This window comes from Ursus americanus, chromosome 19 (genome assembly GCF_024610735.1).
Source record: "Ursus americanus isolate L20-20 chromosome 19, mUrsAme1.1.p, whole genome shotgun sequence".
Classification (NCBI taxonomy): domain Eukaryota; kingdom Metazoa; phylum Chordata; class Mammalia; order Carnivora; family Ursidae; genus Ursus; species Ursus americanus.
The window spans coordinates 46,316,213-46,336,817 of NC_142145.1; the positions used below are offsets into that span (position 1 = coordinate 46,316,213).

General features: G+C 35.3%; 1 protein-coding gene across 8 annotated transcripts in view; it reads right to left on the reverse strand.

Moving 5' to 3' along the window:
* RBBP8 (RB binding protein 8, endonuclease) overlaps window positions 1-20,605 on the reverse strand; it is a 122,012-nt gene that overhangs the window by 47,492 nt on the left and 53,915 nt on the right. For 6 of the 8 annotated variants that reach the window (XM_045781779.2, XM_087869924.1, XM_087869922.1 and 3 more), the window contains exons 5-8: window positions 17,820-17,932; window positions 9,526-9,592; window positions 2,786-2,961; window positions 692-793 (exon numbers count right to left, since the gene is read on the reverse strand). In XM_045781779.2, coding sequence (XP_045637735.2) covers window positions 692-793; window positions 2,786-2,961; window positions 9,526-9,592; window positions 17,820-17,932 — 458 coding nt within the window. The remainder of the gene's footprint in view (window positions 1-691; window positions 794-2,785; window positions 2,962-9,525; window positions 9,593-17,819; window positions 17,933-20,605) is intronic. The other 2 variants (XM_045781783.2, XM_087869926.1) reach the window with 2 other exon arrangements.

A 20,605-nucleotide genomic window follows, 5' to 3' on the forward strand; every position in this document is an offset into this window, starting at 1 on the left:
GTTCTGACTTCTCTACCTGGGGTGTCCCTTCCCTTATATCCACAGGACTCCCTTGTTTCCCTACATCTCCTCTCAAGTGTCAGTTTCTAAAGTGAAGCTTTCTAATATCTTTTTTTTTTTTTAAAGATTTTATTTATTTGAGAGAGAGTGAGAGATTACAAGCACGGGGAAGGGTGGAGGGAGAAGCAGACTCCCCACTGAGAAAGGGAGCCCAATGCAGGGCTCAATCCCAGGACTCTGGGATCACAACCCGAGCAGAAGGCAGACACTTAACTGACTGAGCCACCCAGGCGCCCTCTAATATCTCTTCTTACCCAGCTTTATTCTTTAGAACACTTGCTTCTACCTAATATGTATTTATTTTCTTTCTCCCTCAACTAGTTTGTACATTGTATGAGGTTAAGGGCTTTGTTTTGTTCAGTGCTTGGTATATAATAGGCACTCAAGTATTTGTTGGATGAATGAGTAAAGCACAGGAAAGCCAGTTTACTTAAAATTATCAGCAATTTGTATTAATATGGATAGGGATATTAATATGAATTAATAGGATAACATGACTTTCCAATTATTCAACCAATAATACAAACAAAATCATATGGAAAATAGTGTCTAATTCAGACTGTTGGCCACTCTTGCCCACCAGTAACCACAAATTTTAAACTTATAAAGTAAATCTCAGTATGTTGCTTACTAGCCACTGGGGATTGACTTTGATCACAAGTGTCAGCCACTAGAATTTCACTTTCATTAGGTTTATGTGGATGAGTTGAAGACTTTGGAACTTTTCTCAATTCTAAGGGGAGAAAAGAGATTACACATAAATAAACCACTGTGATACAAAATACCAAAATATATTATAAGCCAATACAAACTTGCCTTTAAATGCATTAGAAATGTTATTTTACTGATAAAATTTTCATATTCCAATAAAAAGTTTATTCTTTTAGTTTCACTAAGAAACAAAGCCGGAAGTTAGGACTGTGGGAGACAAAGGACTAGAATAGATAAGCTTCTTCTGACCTAAGTATCCTAGAGTTCTAATATTTTAACGCATCTTTTCCTTGTGTGTTTGTTGCAAATCAGTAGGTTCATTTAAAATGAATACCACATCATATATCTCTAAAATCTTTGTTTTTAGAGTTTTTATTTTCTGGAAGGAAATCCTGAAACATGCTTTATTAGAAACCATTCCAATGTTTAAGGATTTAATTTAAAGAAAACCAAAAGAAGGACAAAGCTAAGGGAAATAAGCTTTTAATTATAAGTAGAAAATAATATTATAACGTACTATAAACTAAAACAAGCAAGAGTAGTTAGAAAGGGAAGACCAAGTAGTCATTAAATAAGTTTTAAAATAATTTGTATGGCTCAAAAACGATCTAATATTTTATAACTGAAATTTTAGATTCCAAGTAAAAATGATCAGAGAAAGATTAAAATAGACAAATTAAGTTTTAAAACAGTTATAGGTCATTCTCATATGATGAAGAAATAAACCAGAAGCACTTATACAAGATATTAAAAAAGACTTTCCTAATAAAGAAAACTGTGATTTGTTTTTTTAGGTATTCTTACAGATGGATTTAAACATGATCTAATATGTAGATGTTTATCTGTAGTAATTCTGTCAGATAGCAGACTAAAAGGCCAATGAATGTTCATTTTAGATTCAGGATCTCACATTTTAACTTTAGTTCCTAATTACATGTAAGATTTTTAACAGTTCTTTTGTCTTCCACTAGAGGGTGATGCAAGCTCATATAAAATGGGGAAAAAAATGCTGCCAATTTTCCAATACCGAAGAATAAGATCTACTTATTATTTTAAAGGCATAGCTACTGTCCACAGTTTATTTGTATTATGAAATTATCTCTAGAAATATTACACCCCTTCCCTCCAAATGCTTTCCTTGTTACAAACAATTCAGGTTAAAATGGAAGTCTTTACCATTTACCTCAGATCAATATTAAATAATCATTGTATCACAACACGTGATACATTTCGGGGCTATATGCAAAGACAGATTCCAAAGTATTTAGCAGAAATGGTAAATGGGCCTGGAATTAGAAATATGCCACTGATAAACCACAAAGTAGATACTTTATAAAGCCATTTCTTGGTTACCACCAATCGCTACACATTATAACAAAAACAGCCAGTTAAAGCTACTGGTAGGAGTAGCTGTGGGTAAGACATGGAAAGTACAAAAGTTTAGCTCCAGGGTGATCTGTACTTGAATTGACTCAATCTGACCTGACCTGTACTTGAATTCTGACCCTACTTACTTGACAGGTGACCCTGAGTCAGTGATTACCCCCTCCAAAGAGCAAACCTTTCTTCATTATAAAATGAAGATATTGACAGCTACCGCCCCAGCTTGTCAGAAGAATTAAAATATAGTAATAACACACTTGAATCACTCAGCGTATTACCCCGCACACAGTAGGTGAAAATTAACATTAAATTCCTTTCCCCTTTCCTTCTAATCCCATTCAGATATAGAAATAGGAATATTTTTTAAATAAAAGGAGAAAAACCTATACAGTACATTTATAAACTGCTGGGTGTTTACATATTCAGATAAGTAATGCATGCCTATACATAAGGATAGGCAGAAAACGCCTTCCCAGTCACCTCACTAACGGTAGTTAAACTTACAGTTGCGACCTAAGTTCCCCAACAATGGCTGTCTTCCTTCCACTAGATGGAAGAACAGAAAAACTCACCACAGCAGAATAGTTTTTTATACAAAAACAGGTAACTAAAGTAAAACTCCAATCCTCACCGTTTGTACACACGGACTGCTCCAGTTTAGCATGTGTTTGTTCTATGTATCGGACATGGAGGTTCTCCTTTCTTCGTAGCCGATTAATGCCAGAAAATGAAAAGGCTGTTATTGGTGAATCTGGAATAACATTTTCCTCAGAGTCAAGATCAGCCACTTGGTGCTGTTGATCATTCCTAGAGGAAAATAATGACAAATGAAAGAAAATTAATGCAACAAATATTTATTAAAACATCTCTAGTATGGACTTACAAAAAAACACAGGTATGGAGCTGTAAGAGATGTAATTCCTTGTATTTAAGGCTCTAAATCTAAAGACAAGGATTAGAGAAGTATTCAAATCATTAGAGTACCGAGTGGGAATACTATTGTGCGAAGTGAAGTACCAGGTGCAGTTGGGGGTACCTTGAGGTGAAATGAAAAGAACTTCAAATGGCAGAGAAAATGAGCAGAGGGAAGGCATCTAATACTCTGCCCTGGTGTTAGAGAAGGGCAAGCTGGAACTACATGAACAAGAGCCTTGATTAAGTGTGTGCATAATTTAGAAAGCAATCGGAAAACAGTTAATTAAGGTTTTAGAGCATGGAAGTAATGTGACAATCGAGTAGCAAGACTGCAACACGGACTAGAACAGAAAGAAAGGAAGCAAGGAATCAATTAATCAGTGCCTACTATGGTCCAGGCAAGAGTTTCTGTGGGTTTGAACTAGACTGCTGAAAACAGCTATGGAAAGGAAGGGGTCAGTGTTAAATACTATGGTAGTAAAATCAACATGACTTGGCAAATGATCAATACAGGGTGATGGATAACACTGATACTGATTACTACCAACATTTGTTCCAGGTTTATATTGCCAGGAACGAAGTGCTACACGCATCGGTTTAATTATCACAACTGTATATGCTACTAATATCACTCTCATTTTACAAACGAGCAAATGAAGATACGGAAGTTAAGTCACTTACTAAAAAATAAGTAACAGATGCAGGATCTAAACCCCGGCAGCCAGATTCCCAGGACGGTCCTGAGAAGCACTCAATGTGTTATCCTTAGTAGAGACCATGAGACTAATAACTGACTACAAGTAGGATTCGCACCTGGAGTTTCCACCACTGCTTCTACCCAGGCCCTCCTCACCACAAACGCACTCGAGCACACGTGCCCTGTCTTTCTCTTAAAAAAAAAAAAGAACTCCGTATTCCAGGTGTGGTCTGACCAATAGGACAATCCTGCCCTCTCCATTTTTCTGTATGTTTTTCTTCGACAACCTACTATTTTTATCTAAATAACATATCTACAAGTAGAGGATAGGAAAGACTCTGACTTCAAGATTCTAGTCACAGTGAGCCCAATAAGGAACAACCAGTAATATTTTTGTGCTTTGACCACTTGATGAGAAAGTAAAACTTCAGCAAAGACTTGAAGGAAATGAGAGAGCTAGTTAAGTGATATCTGGGGATGAGCATTCCAAGCAGATGGAAGAGCCAGAGCAAAGAACCTAAGGTAGATAGGCTGATGAACCTTGAGGAAGCGACGGTGATTAGAGTATAATATAAAAACAGAACTGAGAGGTAATAGGGGAGGGGGACAATTAGATCATTTAAAAGACTTTGGCTTGTGTTCCACTGAAATGCAAAGATGAGGCAGGTTTTAATCAGAGCAGTGACACAATATGACATTTTACCTTATACCATTTAGCCTGCTCCTTCTTTTTAAAAGAAGAGCACTGTCAATTAATACTATTTTCTGGCATTGGATTACATCTTTACATATATTACTTCCTTTTCACAGCTTTCCTGTAAAAAGGAAGTGGGAAATTACAGTACCATACTTTGTAGATATGGTAACTAAGGTTCAGAAAAGCTAACTGACTTATCCAACATGACTGATCAGTCTCAGACCCAACATCTGAACCCAGGTCCACCTCACTAAAGAGTTTGTATACCCTTTCTGCAGTTTCGTGCTAAAGTAACCTCACAAGGTTACCCACCTGCGTAGGTGGTAGAACCTGGATTCTCTCTCTTCTGATTCAGTTCAGTGAGGCTTATAATCTTGCATTTAACCTGTTATATTTTGTTTTGTTAGATTTGGCCCATTATTCCAACCTCTGAGGGTCTTTCATATGTTGACTTTTTCCTGCCATGTATTAGGTTAAAGTTTATTCTCAGCTTTATGTCTTCCACAAATTTGATGAATATTCCATTAGTGCCCTTCATCAAAATCATTAATAAAATGTTGAGCAAAATCTGCCTGAGGATGGAGCCCTGAGGCATACTACTATATATTTCCTTCATTATCATTCTTCAGGAGATATCAAGGCAATCATTGTCACATGCCTTCCTGTGAGAGCTTCATTTACAATAAAACATTCCTCAGAATTAAAATTAGTCTTACTTGAATTATTCGTATTACAAACTTATACTGGTTCTAAGAGATCAGTGTATCAGACTCACTAGTTTGTATTTTAGGGATCTTTTCCTTTTTTTGAAAATCAGAATGTTTAAGTAAATCTGATGGCTATAACTGTTTCATTAAGTTTAAATTGTTTTAACTAACTAAGTTCTTTAGAAGAGAAAAGCTGAAGGTTAAAAACTTTTTGTAGACTCTTTACAGAGGGAGACCCTGGATCTTTATAGGTCTTGAGAAAAAACTAAAGTTGTTTTGAAAGGAGTTTAAGGGAAGGCCAACAAATAAAACACACAATCAAAAAAATTTTACTCTTGTGCTGTTAGAAAAGTAGAAGAAAGTTGACCAGCGTGCATAATTAACTAAAGCTACAGCATGAACTTTTACCGTTTCTCAAAAATCAGACCTAATGCTTTAAAAAAGAGACTTGATTAATACATGGAAGTTGCTTTGGTTTTTTTTCCTTTTATGACAATAGAGGACAAAGCCAGCACTTGTTTACTTAGTTTAGACACCTCTAATTAGATCTAGGGGTTTTTGGGTTTTGTTTTTGTTTTCCTTTTGTGATCCCCACTACTTATAGATGGACTCTGCCAGGAAATCAATTTCTTGTGACTCATTCATGTTCCAGGTTGAATTCTCATGACTAATAGGCAGATAGCCTGTGACGTAATTAGTTAAAGCAAGGTCAGGTAGATTTCACACTCCATTAATTTATAAGGCTTTCTCATATGACCTTAGCTTACTCTGTTTTTCCAGAATAAGACAGTTAAAAAGTAGATATTAGCTCTAAAGATTTTCCTCAGTACAGAATATAGATTATAGACTACAAGTAATATTGATATTACCCAGGAAATTAAGATATAAATCTGTGTGAGGAAAAATTAATCTTGTAAAAACATTTGACTTACAATCTACTCTCAACACATCAGTTAGAAAAGTCTGACTAAAACTTTAGTCATATTGTGGTGAGGAGGAGCAGAGGGAGAGGGAGAGAGAGAATCTCAAGCAGACTCTCTGCTGAGTGTGGAGACCAACACGGGGCTCGATCTCAGGACCCTGAGATCATGGCCTGAGCTGAAATCAAGAGTAGGATGCTTAACGACTGAGCCATTTAGGTACCCCTAGAATACTGAGTTCTTAATTAGGATATTGACAAACTAAAATATTAAAGACAAATGGTCCTCTGAAGTCTTGAAGTAATGCCTCCTGAGGAACAGTTAATGAACAGAGGATATTTATCCTAAGGAAGAGTAAGACTCAGGAGGGCCCTGACAGTTGTCTTCATGAATGCAAAGTAGAAGAAGGGGTAAAACTTGTTCCAGATGCTCCCAGAATGCAAAATCAGAATCAACAAATAACCTGTAAGTAGAATGATTTCTACACAAACTTAGAAGTTTCTAATAATATTTCACTAAAACCAGACAGGCTTGAGAGATTAAACTTATAGTAGAGGTGTTCAAACAATGGCTATTTGTTAAAGAAGTTATACAAGGAATTTAATTTGGAAAAGGGTGAAAATGAAATGAATCTTACAGTCCTTGAGTGTATAGATTGCTTTGACCTTCATTGATCCAGTACATCCATTCCCCAAAACAGAAAGAGCCATGACCTCAACACTTAGCTTATTTATTGCTTTCTGTGACTTGAATATATGTATATGTATACACACCCACACATTTTTTAAACACTTTATAACAGCACATTTTTTTCTGAATAATTTCTTATTATAGTGTCACTAAATAACTGTCCTACCATATAAGCTTTCTGTAACATCAAAGGTCAGAATTACTGCATTTAACAAGCAGAGATACAAGTCAAATGTTTTTTCTAAAGTTCAGGGGAATTTCAGGCACTAATAGCCTAATGTTACAGTGCTTTAGGTAGTCAAAGAAAAGATAATACTTGCCATTTTTTTAAACTGCCAAGCAAAAGTAAATTTGTTTAGGAGAGCAAGTTACAAAAGAGGCTGGCTTATGAGAATAACAACTATCTTAAATTTCAGAAGAGAACTTAAATACACACTAGATAAGCCCCTACACTGTTCTGATTCAGACATGTCTGAAATAAAAGATGCATACCTTGAAGCTCATCTGTATGGTTACGCTTTATTGTTTCAAACTTCAGCTTTTATTTATTTTCTAAAATACCAGTGAGCTTTAACAGAAAAATCTGTGACTTACAGAACACTAAAAATAAACTAATTCTCAATGAATTCAAATTCATATCTCACCAAGCAAATGACATTATCCAGTTTCAATTCACTTTCTGTGCCCTGGTTTTGGAGGCAATCACCTCTCTGATCCTGTATTAACCTCTACATGCTCATTATCTTTTTTTTTTTTTTAAAGATTTTATTTTTATTTATTCGACGGAGATAGAGACGGCCAGCGAGAGAGGGAACACAAGCAGGGGGAGTGGGAGAGGAAGAAGCAGGCTCATAGCGGAAGAGCCTGATGTGAGGCTCGATCCCATAACGCCAGGATCACGCCCTGAGCCGAAGGCAGACGCTTAACCGTTGTGCCACCCAGGCGCCCCTACATGCTCATTATCTTGTTTATCTTTGGTATTCATAAATATCAAGGCTGATGTTCAGAATACCATAAGCTACATGTAAATCACTTCACAAAACATTAATTAATGTAGGTCAACAATCGCTTATCTGAAATCTTTGGAACCAGATATGAATCGGAATTCAGATTTTTTTTTTTTTAACATGAAGGGTAATATGGAGCATACACATCTTATTACATAACAGCTCCAGTGCAGCCTGAGGCATCATCCTGTCGTCAAGCACACTGCCTTTTTCACAGCAAAGCACAGGAATGCTCACATGAGGTGGGGTTGATAAGGACTATATGAACAGCGTCCTGTGAGTTGAGGTGAGATTAGGTTGTAAATACCATTTAAAACAAAAAACAAAAAACTTTTGGATTTTAGGATCATATGTAAACTACTGTGGATGTATGTTCTACCCTTACCTCAACATGCAGTGGGAGTAAAACTGGAAAGTGTTGACATTTTCATATGTGATGTTTGATAATCTCAGTCTGATCCTATAGCCTTCTTTCCTCATCTGACTATCATTTTCCTTCAAAATTCCCTTCGCTACTAATATTTAGTGGACTGATAACAGGGGAGGATATCAAAATCCTATTGGGTATCCACTACGTAAAAGTATATACCAATAAGGATGCTAATTCCACCTGTAAGATGTGTTTATACATAAGACAACAACTATTCTAAGCCATAATAAAGCCATAATAATGTGTCACACCTCCATAGTTTACCAGAGTTTTTGTAGATGTCCACTCAAATGCAATAGAATCTTTAAGAGCCCTATAAAACCATTAAGATTATCCTGAATCCTAACTCTTAAAAAATATTTCATAAGCTTTATATAAATGGGAACTAAGAACTGGCCATATCTTAGCTCTGTGACAGTCAGACCATATCCAGAAAAACTGATTCTTTTTTTTGAGATATTGTTGAATAATGGAAAAAACAGGGGCCTTTAAGTCAAAAGATAGGGGTTGGAGTGATAGACTTATTTACCCTACCAGCTGTGAGATGTTGGCAAATTATTTGACTTTTGTGACCTTTGGTTTCCTGGTCTATAAAAGCAGAGATAATAAAAGCTACCTTGAAGAATCATAGTGAGGATTAGATATAATAAACATAATGCACAAAGAAGAGTAACAGGTACACAGAATATAAGTTATTATTTTTATTCTTTAAGAGAAATGGGGGGAGAGGAACAGAAAAAGGAAGACGTTCCCCAGGCCTGAAAAGTGTGTAAGAGGAAAAACTTATTCAGATTGCTTTTATGAAGCTTTTGGGTCAGGGCTGAAAAGGTAATAAAACTCAAATATTTATATAAATATTAGTATTTCAGGGGCACTTGGGTGGCTCAGTCGGTTGAGTGTCCAACTCTTGGTTTGGCTCAGGTCATGGTCTCAGAGTTGTAAGATTGGGTCCCACTTTGGGCTCCCTGCAACCCCCACCCCAGCTCATGCTCTTTCTCTCTCTTTCTCTCAAATAAATAAATCTTTAAAAAAAAAATATTTCAAATAATTATAAAAATTAAAATGTTTTACATTAAATTTTTTCCTTTATGCATACATTAGCCTAATAGATAAATGTACACTGTTCATGTATACTCCCAAAACACAAAAAGTGATTTTCTTTATATTATTGCAGAAAACTGTACCATTTTTAAAACTGAAACCTGCAACTCTTAATATCTTTACAGTTTGTATAGCTAAGTGTAATAAAGGAAGAAAAGTTGAGGGAAAATATTCAATTTTCTGCTGCAATTAAGGAAAGGTACTTACTCAATTTTCTGCTGCAGCTGTTCAGAAAGCTTTTTATTTTCTTCCTGGAGAGTATTCTTTTCATTCACTTAAACATAATATGAAAAAGAAGCACATATTATAGCTATATTAACATGTATGTTAGGCTTTTTCAATAATGTCAATAATGATGCAGAAATTAGGATTTCTAATTCTAAGTCATAATGTTAGTCAGAGTTAATACTGTGTGAGACTAATCTGTTACTAGGTAGTGATTACTACATCTCATACTGTGCCAGTTCCATGTAACTGATTAACTGATAATTTTATTTTATGCTTGTGGACAAAAAAGAAAAAGTACCTCATGTACTGGGGAGTACCGTTTAATTATTCATACTAAGGTCAAGAGAGCATTCCATCTGTTACTCAGTCCTACTAATTTCAAATACCATTTTAGTAAAAGACCTTTATCTTAAAATAAATCTGATAATAAAAGTAAAATAACACTGAATAGCAGTATAATTTTTACAATGTAAGCACATTTAAGTCAAATTTTCTTCCTTAGTCATACTTTGTTTCATAATTATGGTATCAGTAATTTAAATATATCCACTGATACACATATATATTTGTTTCAATATACCTTGACTAAATTTTCCTGTGTTTACTTATTTAGAAAGCAGAAACTCCATTTTGGTCTATAATTTCTACTTCAGTGGGCACAAAATTATTATAAATCTTTAGTATGAGGTCACTGGTTAAGCAAGTACTTCACTAGGAGGAATATCTAAGAGATCACAGTAAATATGACCAATCTCTACAAAAGAAAGTTAATCATATTCTAAAAATTTAATAATTTAGTGGTTTATAAATCTAAACATATTTTCCTCCATTGAGTAAATAAAATTTTTCTGGCTATCTATAATATGTGAGGTTACTAAACTACCTCCTGTGGAGGATCTTAACAAAATTAAGATATGGACAGTGATCTAAGAAAAAGTGCAGCCTAATGAGAAACCAGATACTACACAACATGTTCTGTATAGTTGAAAGCACGAAGGGCATTACAGAGGTACAGAATTAAAGGAAATTTCAAGGAGAAAGAGGTTACTTTGGGCTCTAGAGACAATGAGGAAAGGATTCATTAAAGAGAGGACAACTGAACCAGAGGTTCGCTTTTAAGATTTATTTATTTTTTTGAAAGAGCGAGCGTGTGAGCAGGGGGAGGGGCAGAGGGAGAGAATCTCAAGCAGATTCCCCGCTGAGCATGGAGCCCGACATGGGGTTCGATCTCATGACCCAGAGCTGAAATCAAGAGTGGGACAATTAACCGACTGAGCCACCCAGGCCCCCCAGGACAGAGAGTTTTACACACAGAATTAACAGAACAAAGGTAGAAAGAAAGATTGGATATAATAAATGGTAGGAAGTCTTCAAAACCAGGTTAAGAAATCTGAACTTCGTTTTTAAAGATTACCAGGTGTCATTTCTCATAGATGACTGATGGGAAGATTGATTTGTTAGGACGTACAGCCTATACCAAGGTGAGAAAAAAAGCACTGACAAGTCAGGTGATCATTAAAATAAGAAATGAGTATCTAGACTAATGTGGAAGGTACAGAAACAGGAAATGAGCACAGGCAGAAGAGCTGTTACAGAGGAAGAATCAGTAGTCATTTGGCAATTCATTCTCTGTAGGTGAGAGAAGTCAAAGATGACCTTAAATTTCTAATGAAGATGGCTTTACCTGACTCTTCCTCTCCAAATCCCAATGAAATGACAAAGCAACTCTAAAAATAAGCTAACTGCAATATTGAAAAGCCAGAATGGGTGCCACTAGCAGATCAGAACTCTGAAAAATCCACAAATGGTTTAAAAATAGATAGGCTCAAACTGATGGTAAAATCTAACCAAAGAAAAGGCCTTTAAGGGGCGCCTGGGTGGCGCAGTCATTAAGTGTCAGCCTTCGGCTCAGGGCATGATCCCAGCGTTCTGGGATCGAGCCCCGCATCAGGCTCCTCCACTATGAGCCTGCTTCTTCCTTTCCCACTCCCCCTGCTTGTGTTCCCTCTCTCTCTGGCTGTCTCTCTCTCTGTCAAATAAATAAATAAATCTTAAAAAAAAAAAAGAAAGAAAAGGCCTTTAAAAAAGTGAAGCTTTTCAGCAGAACGTCACATTAATTCCAGTATAGGCAGAATTCCAGAAGATGGTGAATGAGCAAACAGTTGCCCTTAGGCTAAGCCATAAGAATAGATTTCCAGAAGTTTTAACGTTGGAGAGTCCATTAATAAAGACTGAGACAAGGAGATCAGGGCAGTGCTCTCAATTAACTTATAGTAATCACTAGAGAAGGCACTCCCAGTAGTGCCTAGAAGACAAACTATCCATATACCCTACAGAAAATCTCTCCGGTCAAGTTTCCTTCTCTCCCACCTTCTGCCATTGAAGTAGGGCTCCTGTAAATCAGAGCCTGCATTCACTGTTAGCAAAGTAGGGATTCTTCCTTGAGCTAAAGAGATAAGGCTGCATTTAACAAAAGCATCAATTTAGAGACATCTACAATTATAGACAATTAAGAGTCAACAAACACATAAAAAATAAAAAAATTTTTTTAAAAAGAATTAAAAACTGGGGCTCTGGGTGGCTCAGTCAGTTGAGTGTCCAACTCCTGGTTTCAGCTCAGGTCATGATCTCAGGGTTGTGGGATCGAGCCCTGTGTGGGCTCCACGCTCAGCACCGTGTTTGCTTGAGATTCTCTCTCCCCTCTCCCTCTGCCCCTCCCTCACTCTCTCTCTTTCTCTCTCTGTAAAATAAATAAATAAATCTTAAAAAAGAAAAAGAATTATAAAACAGCCCCCCAAAATTAACTTCTGGATAAGTAGTTTTAATATAGGAAACAAAAGATATCTGATGACATCTTCAGATTTCAAAGGCTGATAGGTTCATTAAAAACAAGCAACAGGTGGCCACAAAAGAAACAAAGGTCATAATCATTAAAAGTATAATAAATGGGATGAAAACAGACTAAATGTGAATGAAGATAGAATTAATATCTACCTAAGTGACTCCCAGAATTCACCAGAAGGAAATAAATTTACAAAGTACAAAGAAAAATTAGACAGAATGGGAGGACCTAGCATCTTGTTAATCTGAGTTCCAGAAAAGAAACAGAGAGAATGGAGAGGGACACTAAACAAACAAACAAACAAAACCAGAAAAAACCTTCTTGGGCTAAGTAAACACTTGAGGGTGCATGAATGAATTAGATAGTCTAACAGTAATCTTACTATAAAACAATTAGAACCTGCATAAAAACATAATTTTTACTAAACTGCTGAGCTCACAGGAAGAGAAATCCAAGGGACTCCCACATCAACACCACAATCATCAACAAAAGCAAAACAAAACTGTGAACTAACACCGGAGCAGTGTAGGTAAGCAGATGCTGGTATCAGCCCTGGTGGAGGGACTGAACCTGAGATTTCCAGTTTAATCCCAAACTCCTGGAATGGAGCCAAAGTAAACCTCATCCTTACCACTAGCATCAGCAGAAAATAACTCCTATGTGGATTCCCAAATAGTTCAGATAATAGAAATATCTTATATAGTAATGAAATGTTTAGATTTAAAAGATGGAATGGCCAAAATGAACACACTAGAAGTGATTACAAAAAATGGGTAGGCAGACAAGATTGAAATAATCTGAGCATCAAAAAGAATAATGAACACAACTGAGTGACACACATTCAACAGATAAAATCCTATGGGTCTATCATACTCAAAAAAGAGAAAGCCCCACTTTCATCAAAAACAAAATGAAACATCACACATAAACAACTTATTTGTCACCACTGAAGGTAAGTTTTACAGAAGACCTTAGTCTGAAAACTAGCAATTAAAGGAAGAAAATTAAGATGTACCATGCGTTTCTAGTAGGAACTATATTCCAAGGTAGCCAATAGTCCCAACTGATGAGGGTAAAACCCTGTTTACAGAAGAACGCAGCTAATAAATGTAGAAAACAGAAACAAAAAATTAGCATTTTATAGTCTCTGATAATTAATTCAGGCAGGGCTCACCACTAATGTGAAAACCATTACAGAAATACTGAGAGAAAATTATAATTTTTGCTAAATTTCATAGTATCACACATCCATCCCCCCACTCCGATTATTTGGTGGAAAAAATATAACTCTCTAATAAAGAAATGTGGCCATCCTTAACCCAGTGATCAATCTTAGAATTCCTAAGAGTGGAAGAACCTGATAATATCTATCTCCTGATATGATGCAATATGAAATAGACAATTTAAGCTATGAAGTACTACTGTCAAAAATGTTTAATCTAGACCTAATCAAGCCTTCAGATCCAGTATTTATTTTATAGGAAATAAAGGAACAAGATAAAATGTTAAAAAAAAATCCAGAAGATGGCAAAATTTTAGGAAGATGATCCTACTTCAAGAAGCCAATGTCATGAAGGCACCTGGGTGGCTCAGTCAGTTAAGCTCTGCCTTTGGCTTGGGTCATGATCCCAGGGGTCCTGGGATCGAGCCCTGCATTGGGCTCCCTGCTCAGCGGGTTGTCTGCTTCCGCCTCTTCTTCTACCCCCACCCCCAGCTCGTGCTCTCTCTCTAGCTCATGCTCTGTCTCTCTCTCTCAAATAAATAAAAAATCATAAAAAAAAAAAAAAAAGCCAATGTCATGAAAGGAAAAAAAATGGGAAAGGGAACTATTTCAGATTTTAAAAAGACAAAAGCAATGTGTATGAGGGTTTTTTTTACTATTCTCCATACCTTTCTGCATTTTAAAAAACATTTCATTAAAAAAAATAAAGAAGGGCACCTGGCTGGCTCAGTCAATAGAGCATGTGACTCTTGATCTTGGGGTTGTGAGTTCAAGCTCCATGCTGGGCATAGAGCTTACTTTAAAAAAAAGAAGAAAAAAAAAGACTTCTAGGCAGACTTGAAAAAAAACCAAAGAGAATTTTTAGGAATGAAAAATTTGGTTACTGAAATAACTCAGCACAAGAGAACTATTGAAGTACTTAGTATATTGAACAAGAGAGCTGAAGAAATCACTCAAAATGCAGCAGAGAGAAACAAGGGGGTGAAAACAGGAAAGGGACAGTAAGTGATATGAAGGACAGAATGATGAGGTCTCACCAGAATCCCAAAACAGAGAATGGAGAAGACACACTATTTGAAAAGCTAGTAGCTGACAGTTTTCCAGATATGATTAAAGATGTGGTTCCATAGATTTTTATAATACATACTAAACAGATTTTTTTTGGAAAAAAACTTGATTAAAACTGTATTAAAATTATAGAACACCAAAAACAAAGGAAAAAAATCTTAGTAGCAGCCAGAGAAAAATGATTGTTACCCTGCAAAATAGCCTTACAAAAGTAAAAAATAAAAACATCTGTGGATAACAACTAAGTTTAGAACCAACAAATACCTTCTAAAGGATGTATCTCGGAAAGGATAATAATCAGAAGGAAACTGAAGTGCAAAAAGTAATAATAAGCAAAGAAACCAATGAAACATGTAGTTAAATCTTTTAAAAAACTGTCTGAGTAAAGTAATTTTTAGAAGTTTCTAACTTAGAAGGCTAAGAAAAAGGAAATGGAATGCTAGGCATAAACAGCACGTAAGCAGAGTTCAGGTGTTTTAAGGTCTGTGTATTATTTGAAGATGGTCAAGATATTAACCTTATATTTCAGGAACACATGGTAAAATTTCAGTTGTAGGGCGCCTGGCTAGCTCAGCTGGAAGTGCATGCAACTCTTGATCTTGGGGTCGTGAATTTGAGCCCCATGTTGGCATAGAGACTACTTAAAAAAAATTTGTTTTCAAGGTTGATCAAAAAGATAAAAGAATTAAAAAAAAAAACAGTAAAGTATCAGATAAAAATGAACTAAGAAGACAGACATCCTCGAAATTCAATAACCGGGAAAGTAAAAACATAAAAGAAAAGGCAGGAAGAAAAAAAAATAGCAATGAACAGAAACATGAAAAAAATCATATATACAAAGCCCTTGGTGTTTTTATTCTCAGGATAACTTGGGGATTTGATCTTGGCAATTTTTCTTTTGTTCATTTTAATGTAAAATTAGTTTTTTAAACTTCACAGTAATCATACTGGTAGTGTTACTAATGGTGCAATTCTGAGACTACTGTGCTAATGAGATTTAAAAAATGAGTAGTTAAGGGATATTTTCAGTCTGTCATTCCTGTGTCTTTGAGAACCAGGCTTCTCAGCGTGGAAGGAGATAGAGATATTATAAGAGAACAGGTTAAGAACAGATCTACAGTCCTGAACTTGCATTTTAAACATGAAGTCATGAGGTATTTTAGCTATCTGAAAATTAGGCAAAGGATATTCAAGCTATTCACCCAAGAAGAAATGCAAACTGAAGATCATGTAAAAAAAAATAAGAAATTACTTAAAATCTTGTATATATGATTTTTTTCATGTTTCTGTTCATTGCTATTTTTTTTTTCTTCCTGCCTTTTCTGTTTTTACTTTCCCGGTTATTGAATTTCGAGGATGTCTGTCTTCTTAGTTCATTTTTATCTGATACTTTACTGTTTTTTTTTTTAATTCTTTTATCTTTTTGATCAACCTTGAAAACAAATTTTTTTTAAGTAGTCTCTATGCCAACATGGGGCTCAAATTCACGACCCCAAGATCAAGAGTTGCATGCACTTCCAGCTGAGCTAGCCAGGCGCCCTACAACTGAAATTTTACCATGTGTTCCTGAAATATAAAGTTAATATCTTGACCATCTTCAAATAACACACAGACCTTAAACCTGAATAGTTATAAAGAGAATGCTAACTTAAAAAAGGTATCATTCTTTACCCATCAGATTAGGTAGTATTAATACATTTTTGCTCAAAGCTGAAGAAGATGTAGGTGAATGCGCATTCTCAAACACCTCCCCCCACCAAAAATCAAGCTGTCCATTAACAACAGAATGGCTAAATGACATCTACACTATAGAATATAATGCAGTCATGAAAAAGAACAATGTCTTATTCCTTTGAAGATTTTGGCTATTTTTCAGATAGCCAAAGTTGCTGGAAATTTGACTATTAGGTATGCAGACATTACTGGAGATTATTTCTATACTAACAATAATATAATTGTAGATTTCAACTATGTTTACTGAGATGTAATAGTTTTCTACTCACTGATAATATTCTCATATTCCTAAATAAACATACGTATGCATTCACACATACATCCCACAGAATCTACAGACTTAAATTAACAAGTAAGGACTTCTAACACATGGTCTAAAATGAAATAATACATGTCAGTACAAAAAGTATGGTATGATCCCATTAAAATTTAAAAGACAAGAGAAGGCGAGTGCACCTGGCTGGCTCACTCAGTGGAGCATGCAACTCTTGACCTCGGGGTTGTGAGTTTAAGCCCCTGTTGGGCATAGAAATTACTTAAAATCTTAAAAAAAAAAAAAAAGAGAGAGAGAGAGAGAGAAAAAGAGAAGGAAGGGATAAAACAAAGGAAAGAGACAGAAAGATAAACCTGGACTCAGAAAGATACGCTATCAATAGACTGTTAATAGTAATTATCCCCAGGAGCAAAATAAAACTATATCTTTCTCTTTTTGAAACAATGAGGATATACTCATTTATTCTTGAATAACCAAAGGATAGCAATGTAATAGAAAAAAAATAGAAGATGGACTTTGTTTGGAAAAGAAGATAAATTAATTAGATCCTTGATGTGTTGGTTGTAGTTGTTTACAGAGAATCAAGGTAAAGGTCACTAAGAGAGTATATGAAGAGTTAAAAGAGAATAAGGTTAAGAGAGGTATTACAAGAAAAGAAGGGTAAGAGAAGGCTAATGTAAGGAAACCCTACAGTAAGTGTGTAAGGAGACTCAACTGAAAACGGTATACTTGTAATAGTATGTCATGAAAACTAAAGGAAGTATATACTTCTATAGAACACTAAATTGTATTCTTTGTATTTAACTTTACTAAATACTAGTTAAATCACATGATATAAAGATAAAACTAAAGCAAATATGGACATAATGAAAGGAAATTTCCTTCTTGCTTTACAGCTAGTGAACTTGAGGGCCAATGTGGACAATATTTATCCCACCTTTCTGTATCCTATTTCTTACTAAAATAAGTATGAAGTTAAATCTACAGAAAGGGAATAAAGGACATTTGAACTTTTGCCTACATGAGGAAAAACGTATGTAAACAATCCATTTGATTGCAACCACTTTAATAACAGGTTTCATCAACAGTATATCATGCTTTAAATACTTAATGAATGAAGAAAGGAAACTCACTAAGCTCTGTGATAAGTTTAAGATTCTGCTGCCGGATATTTTCAAACTCTTGCTGTTTTTTCCGCATGTGCTCTTCAGTTACTGCACAGCGATCACATAATCCTGCTCTTAACCTAGGAAACAAAAACAAAATATTTTTAGAGTAGAACTTAAATGTTCTCACCAGAAAATAAGTATGTGAGATCATGGCTGTGTTAATTAGTGGATTCTTTCACTATGTATATGTTTACCAAATCATCAAGATGTACACTTTATTTGTCAATTATACCTCCATAAAGCTGAAATTCAATTTTTTACAACTACTAAAAGATATCTCCTTATATTTGAACTCTCAAGATTTTTATGCTTTATGAAGCTCTAAAGAACTGACTTGGCAAATACAGAGAAAATTATCTAGTTTAATGATGTATTATACCTTTAACATATTGTCGAATAGGCTGAAATCATGCCACAACATCGCTTTCTACAACAGATTGCAATTCTGAGTGGAATTCTTTAAATTCTGCCAATTTTAAACTCTATCTAAGGGAATTCATTTATTGAAAAAACTGACCTTGCTCTAATTTATGATAGTCAAAATATGAACTCCAGTCCAGTACCAAGGGGCTGAATTATATCTTAAGCAAGCTTGCATCTGTACTGCTCAGCATAGCATATAACACATAATGAGGGTTCAACTTTTTTAGCTGAATGAATATTAAAGGTCAAAGAATACAGAGCAAAAAAAAAAAAAGTACTTCATATTTTGTTCTTTTCAGCATTAAAAAAAACCCCGATGTTAGAAAAATTCACAATGTACTATTATGAAAAACAAGTTTTAAAAATAGCTTTCACTGATTATTTGTGAGTGCTGAAGGGAAGAGGGAAATACATATATTGTACATAGGGGATGGGAAGTGGTAAAGAGAAAGGTGTACCTCAAAATGTTAATAATAGTTATGTTGTAGGTACCAGTATTATAGGAGATATTTTTTTCTTAGTGTTTTTCTCTTTTTCAAAATTTCTCTAATTATATTATTTGTTAATCAGGAAAAAGATATAGTTAAAAAGGAGACATATACCCCATGTTCGGAATTTGGGAAATATATAATCTGAGGTAATAATTTTAACTTGATAACCTGTCAGTAAGATACTAAGTATTTAAGTATCTATGGAAGTCATAGCATGGTAGTATAAGCCATGAATTTTATAAGCTAAGGAGATAAAAAATTAAAACCATACAATTAAAAAGAACCTATTTTTATATGAAAGTAAAACTCATATCAACAATGTTGATATGGGTATAGAAAATAAAGATTAGAGATCATAGATAGGATGCATTAATAAAATCAGAATTCCTAGAATAAGAAATAAAGAATTGGACATCATAGTTTAATCAGAGTATATTCCAAAGACAGGAATTAGGACAGTCAAGATCTTTGAAACCATTTTGTATGATAAACATCTAAGTAAAGATGACAGAGTGAACATCTGCATCAACTTTTGCTCCTTCCCAAGATCCTACAAAACTACAGTAAAGATGTATGTATATTTTTAAAAGCCCAAACCCACCAGGACAGGCCTAATGGGAGAGAAAACAAACAAAAACCTTAAAGCTAGGCAGTGGGTGGACAAAATTGAAACTCCCCTGAGAATGTTGAATCCTAGGCCAATGACAGAAAAAGTTTAGAATTGTGTTGTCCAATAAGGTAGCCACAGCCACATATGGCTATATCAATTTAAATAAAATAAAAATCAAACTCAGTTATGCTCAAGTACTCAACAGCCATATGTCTAGATGCTACTGTATTAGTGCAGATATAAAACATTTCCATCATCACAGAAAATTCTATCAGACAGCACTGACTTAGAACCAACCTGATACACACTGCAGAATTTGCAGAAGGTTAAAAAATTGGTATTCAGATTGAGTGATTTAAAGAATTTCAAGAAATCATCATACCAACATATTTTCTCCTATATTCTGAGCACTCAAGTGATCACCCCTTCCATTCCCAGCAGAACACTGGAAGTTTAGTCTGTTGAGGGTCTAAAACAGACACCGGACACTGGTTTGGGAAACAAGAGGTATAGGTAAGGATAGGAGTACAATAATGAAATGAATGTCTATGCAAGCCAAATTCTCAGACCCTAGCCTAGGCCCTCATCATCTATTTGGCTTCCAGAACTTTGGTAGCCATCCCTATTACACATTCCAGGAAGCAGAATGAAGGAGCCTGCTTTAGGAAATCAGGTCTAAAGATACTGACATAGAGAATTATCAGTGAAACAGACCAGGCAGATCACCTAGCAGTGAAGCTCATACCCCACAATTCCACTCAGAGCTTTTATCCACCTCTCTTAAATATAAACAGACAATCAAGATCAACAGACAGCTGAGAAAAGCTTATAAAGTAAAAGAGACTAAAGCAAATAAGACACTAAAAAAAAAAGAGGGGCACCTGGGTGGCTCGCTTGGTTACACATCTGACTCTTGATGTAGGCTCAGGCTGTGGTCTCAGGGTCATGAGATAGACCTAGACCCCTGCACTGAGCTCTTGCATCGGGCTCCGGGGTCAGCAGGGAGTCTGCTGGAGATTCCTGCTCCCTCTCCCCTTTCCCCCCGACTCACACTCATGCACTCTCTCTCCCTCTCTTGCGAAAATAAATAAATCTTAAAAAAAGAAAGAAAGAAAGAAAGAAATGTAGCTTATATTTCTTTCTACATAGGGAGAAGGAAAAAAAAACACACCACCACCAACAAACTGTAAAGAATACTCTCAGGAGAAATAAAGAAGGTAGCAAAC